General features: G+C 35.2%; 1 protein-coding gene across 2 annotated transcripts in view; it reads left to right on the top strand.

Moving 5' to 3' along the window:
* The first annotated feature begins 3151 nt into the window (after nucleotides 1-3151).
* LOC117122417 (GTP-binding protein Rit1-like) overlaps nucleotides 3152-5300 on the top strand; it is a 19504-nt gene continuing 17355 nt past the window's right edge. The window contains exons 1-2 of one of the 2 annotated variants that reach the window (XM_033267973.1): nucleotides 3152-3432; nucleotides 5047-5103. In XM_033267973.1, coding sequence (XP_033123864.1) covers nucleotides 3351-3432; nucleotides 5047-5103 — 139 coding nt within the window. In that variant the 5' untranslated portion in view covers nucleotides 3152-3350. The remainder of the gene's footprint in view (nucleotides 3433-5046; nucleotides 5104-5300) is intronic. The other variant, XM_033267974.1, reaches the window with a different exon arrangement.

A 5300-nucleotide genomic window follows, 5' to 3' on the forward strand; every position in this document is an offset into this window, starting at 1 on the left:
TTTTATTTATTTAGTTGTGGGTGTCTTTTGCTGGACCATAATGCCAAGGCTCTATTATAGAGAGTGCTGTTTATTATTAGAGGGACGGGCTCCGTTGGATTGGGGACCCGGTGCTCCCCCCCCCCCACCACCCGAGATCCCATAGGCGTTAAGCCACTGTAACTAACGTACACGGTGGCATTATGTATATATACATTATATATTTGAAGCACTAATATTTACAATACAATGTATCGCAGTTGTTCCCTTCATTTATGAAGATTAGATAACAGTAATCATCACTGAAGGTGGCAGATGTATTGCCGGAAAATAAATGTTTCCAATAGATTTTTTTATATTAAAAAAAAAATCAGCTAGACCTTGCCTACAGCATTGAGCTTAAAAACTGTTGTGGTGTTTTTAAGATAAAGTAACCCATAGATCAAATACTAATTGTTTTTGACGTTAGGAAAGGTAATAACACAGCATGGATTAAGCTAACAAATATAGCCTATTGAGTTAAAACCTAGATAGCCTATTGAAATCTCCGAAAACGTAAGTATCTTTTTGGTATAACTATTGACAAAAAAACTCAATTGGAATGCACACATCGATTATGTATGTAAAAAATCTAATAAGTCATTCCAGGTTAATCCCGATATTTTGCATTTATTTTTAATATCTACAATTTTGAATATTTTAAACAACGATAATATTGTATGGTATAAAAGTCTAACAGAATATAACCAGAAAAAAATACATAGATTATGAGACTTGAAGGTCAAATTATTAAAAAAGTTAAGTCAATTACATAACAGAGCATATAAGTATGCTCTTCGTAAACTAATTAAGGACGTGTCAGACACCCAGTGTATTATAGGGCCTCACTCAGTAAATCAGTTGGTTTCGCTCTCTCAAGTGCAAATCAAATAGGTCAACTAACAACTCAATACAATATACGGTAATACCGTAAAATGCTCCATTAAGCGCTGCTTCGAATTAGCGCTGCAAAAAACATGATTTTTTTCGCTAATCGCCGCTCTCGAATAAACGCCGCGGCGCTTAATCGAGCGTATATATTACCCTGTGTGTAATGAAAAACATTGAGAAACAGTTTTAAATACAATGTATACAGTGTTAAAATGAATAAATATCACAATGAAGACACAAGCATTTCTTTATAAACATTTATTTACGATGATGTAGTGAAATAAGTAACAGGGGAACGGCCATGTAAAGCACCACGCTAATATTTTTTTTATAAGCGCCGCTCTCGAATAAGCACCGCACTGAAGCCTCCAAAAAATGTTAAGAACCGTAGCGCTTCTTTTAGCATTTACGGTAAAGCATTTAACAGATGAAATATATTTTAGGTTTACACTATTTTCTACCATCTACACTTCAACTCCTGAATTGATATGGGCTTACGTATCTTTTGTCTTTCTTATATTTATCCTAAAATATGACTTGCCATTGTGTCTTTTGAATATGTTTGTAGTTTTAGTTCAAGTTCCATTGTTTCTATCGTATGCCTGGATAATAAACAAATAGATGAATAATAATAACAATGTTCGAATAGGAACATGTTGTAATAACCGCATCAAGCATAGCTCATCAACGAAAAGTTCCTTTATATAATTCAGTTGTATGAAAAAAGTGCCTCTGACTTGCAACCTCTCGGTGTCAAGGCGAGTACCACACTAATTAGACCTATAGGATATCGTGCATTTCTAACCTTCCAGGAACTTTCTCTCATACAATTGACTGAAACGCTCACACATAGTGAAGCTGTGGTTAAGCTAGAGAAGCTTATAGGTCGCAGCTATGAAAATAATATTCAAAATAAACAATAATAATCATTTTGTCATTATTGCATCACGTTTTTGTGAAAATTTCTTGGCATTAATCGTTGCTATTAATTACACAATCCAAGTATTTCGTAGCTGCAGCAACTCTATCATTATCTATGACTTGCCCATATACCAACAGAGTTTTAATTGAAAAATAATATAGGCCTACTGCCAACACCCCCACCACCCTCCCTCAACCAAATTGAAAAAAATACATAAAAGATAGAATGCTCATTTATCACTTATGTTTATGATTAACACAAAAACCTTGAAGAAGACAAAAATCTCCGGATCCGACAGAGTCGGACATTCTATAACAAACCTCGTGTAATATTTTTTGACTTATTACTGAGCATGTATTTTCAAAATTTCCATTAAATTCTTGGCTATACCTCTTCGTCGATGGTATGATAAAAGTTCTTGGTTTAGTTTAACCACGCATTATGATTGAAATGTTCACGAAGGAAATGGACCTTAATGATATCAAAACAATACTCTCCATCTTCTCCTTTCGTGGTTAATTTAACCATAGTAGGCCTAATTATAAAGCAACGCATATCCTGAACTGTTGTACACATAAGTCCATCATATCCTATAGAAGTCACTCTTGACTCGAATTAGTTAGGTCCCATAATATAATGCATGTGGTTTGTGTTGTGAAATAATATGTTTATGTCTCGTTTTGGTTTTTCATCAATCACTGAAATCGATATAGAGAGTCGTTCCCATACACACTGAAAATAGACCTAAAACTTACATCCTCCCCTAGCCAAAAGGTTATTTTTTCAGATCCCTTCCCCAGCACTTAACAGACCTAAATTATTCGTGCTTCGCTGGCCCCCCTCCCCAACCTCCCAACTTCATTGTCTGGATTTTTGTGTACGTATGCTTAGTTTGTGATTTTAACGAACTCATAAATGATTGCATAACCCAAACTGGCAGCATATTTTGATACTGCACGAAAATGATTTTATTTGTGACTTGATAATTATAAAATGAGCAATGTAGGCCTATATAGGCATACAGTAGTTTTCTTTTTTTAGTTTATGGCAAAATATTTCGAATATGATAATAAATCAATAGACATTCCTTGAATTTTGTTGCAATTTTTCCATTTATTGTTAAAAAAAACGCAAATATCTTGTTTTTGTTTATAGTAACATAACATTATTTTTCTATGAAAGAGGGGAACAATGCAATCAGTGGAATTTATTTACAACGAACTGAACAAATGGGTGGAGTTCCCCTGTCAATACAAGAAACATCAATACGCATGCGTAGTAGAATTTCCTGGCGATTTTGTGTATTGTGAAGGACGACGGTGGCGGAGACGTCTCGCTGCTGCGGCTAGGACTCGGAGTCATAATCAAGAAGTGTGAAATACACAGCATACAGTTGAAGAAAGAGTAGTGCCTAAGAACAAGCGGTGGTAAAGAATTCCCATAGAGGAGCATCAGTCTTTTCTCTCTTGTTTAGCGTGTGTTTTAAGTTGCAAAGTCAGTGCCAAAGAATTTCACTCAGATGGAAGAACCAGCGATGACAAAATCTGGTATTAGGATATACAAAATTGTACTGCTGGGCTCCGGTGGTGTAGGCAAAAGTGGTAAGCAAAAACCCTTCGATCGTACGGTCGACGAGCGAGTGATTGCTTGTCATCTGAGTGGAGATCTTGGTAGGCTAGGTGTGTGTATCTACAACACCCAGCCAAGATGGGCATAGGCCTAGGCCTACCCTTGCAATTATCGGAGCCGTTAAAAAACAATGGATCTTTTTAAAGTGCATTACTATTTTGTCTTGATGATTAAGTTACAGAATACCTCGACTTGCTTGATCAAGTAGCCTAGGCCTAGGAATATTTATTAGAATATTATTATTCAAACATATGGGTTCTCACGGCCCACAATCAGCAAAATTTGGATTGAAAAGGAATCCTACTTTGAGCGAGCCAAATGGCCAAGTGGTTAAGGCAGGGGCATCGTGATCATAGCCAACAATATCGGCACGGGTTCGCGGCCGTCTCGCTCCTATAGTTCTGGTGGTGGAATAAGTCTTCTCGGATAAGGGCTATAATTTAACAGTAGGCCTAGTGTACACAAATGCTCGTGTGCACTTTAAAGCACCCTTTAAAGGACCCAGTACATCTTTCGAGATGAGTAGGGGGTTACCCCGGTGTACTGGTTCACTCGGCCCTGTCGTGGACAGATGAAAGTGCGCTGGTTTACTGGCTGCGGAGGACATGAAGTTACCCTCAGGGGAGGAGAAAGTTATTGAAAAGTTCAACATCTAGTCCCAAGCGCATAGAGACCTCGTTTATTTGCACTATATAAATCCATTTATTATTATTATTATTATTATTATAAAATTTTAACAAACAGTTTTACGTCAAATAAAAACAAAAGATTCTATGTTGAAAATGATGTCAGGCTTGACAATTATAGACAAAGGGAAATAATCCTGTAAACAGGATGACAGTAAACAACAAAAAAATATTGTATTTCAGTTACAAGATTGGATTTGTATTGATTTAATTGTTTTGTTTTGGTTCTTTGTTCTGGAAATTGTTCCTTTGTGCTCTGTTTGTGTTTTGATTTTGCTAAGCACATAGTGTATTGATTACCAAACATTTAAATGATGCAAAGAAATAAAAAGAAAGAAAAAAAGAGAATCACAGTGATCAGTGATTTATTGTTGTTTTTTCTACAGTAATACTTAATTGATTTTGTTTTGTTTTGATCAGCTGGCTCTTGTTTCACTTAACTGTTAACAAAATCAAATTTTGTGGTTTTGTTAATTTCCATCTGTATTGTTGACCATCAACTCTATTGTGTTTATACAATGTTTACAATGCCAATAGAAACCACTAATTAGCATTAGACTTCTGTTTATGGTTTTATCTCAGCTGAAAGAATTAGAGAACTAGGGAAAATTACATGGCTCCTGGGATAACAAATGAAGGATACTTTGATATACCATCATTTGCCTGCTCTGAGGCTCAAAAATTGATGCAACATCCACCATTTGTATGCTATGGGTCACCTCGAATCTTTTAATTCAGAATTTCCTGTTGAATGTTTGATGTAACTTAAGTATTTTCCACTAAAAATAATATAGTACAATAAGCATTTTCAGTTGATAGAAGTTCATCAACATAAATTTAGTTGTAATTCTTGTTTTATTATCCATTCAATACTGTTTGATATACTTTGTTATTTTTCAGCTCTGACACTACAGTTTGTTAGTCACAGTTTTTTAGACTATCATGATCCAACAATTGGTACGTATAATTATCATTTTAAATATCTTTGATCTTGATTCAATTTTCATTAAAGTATTCACTAATAATTTATCTACAATGCAGTATGTCTTTACCTAAATAACTATCTACATGTATATCTTCCAACTACAGTCTTTCACTACCACTACAGTCTTTCACTACCACTCCCCCTCCCCCACTAATTCTTTAAACTCTTC

Source organism: Anneissia japonica, unplaced genomic scaffold (genome assembly GCF_011630105.1).
Source record: "Anneissia japonica isolate Jap-2015-1 unplaced genomic scaffold, ASM1163010v1 scaffold275_len1219475_cov178, whole genome shotgun sequence".
NCBI classification, from domain to species: domain Eukaryota; kingdom Metazoa; phylum Echinodermata; class Crinoidea; order Comatulida; family Comatulidae; genus Anneissia; species Anneissia japonica.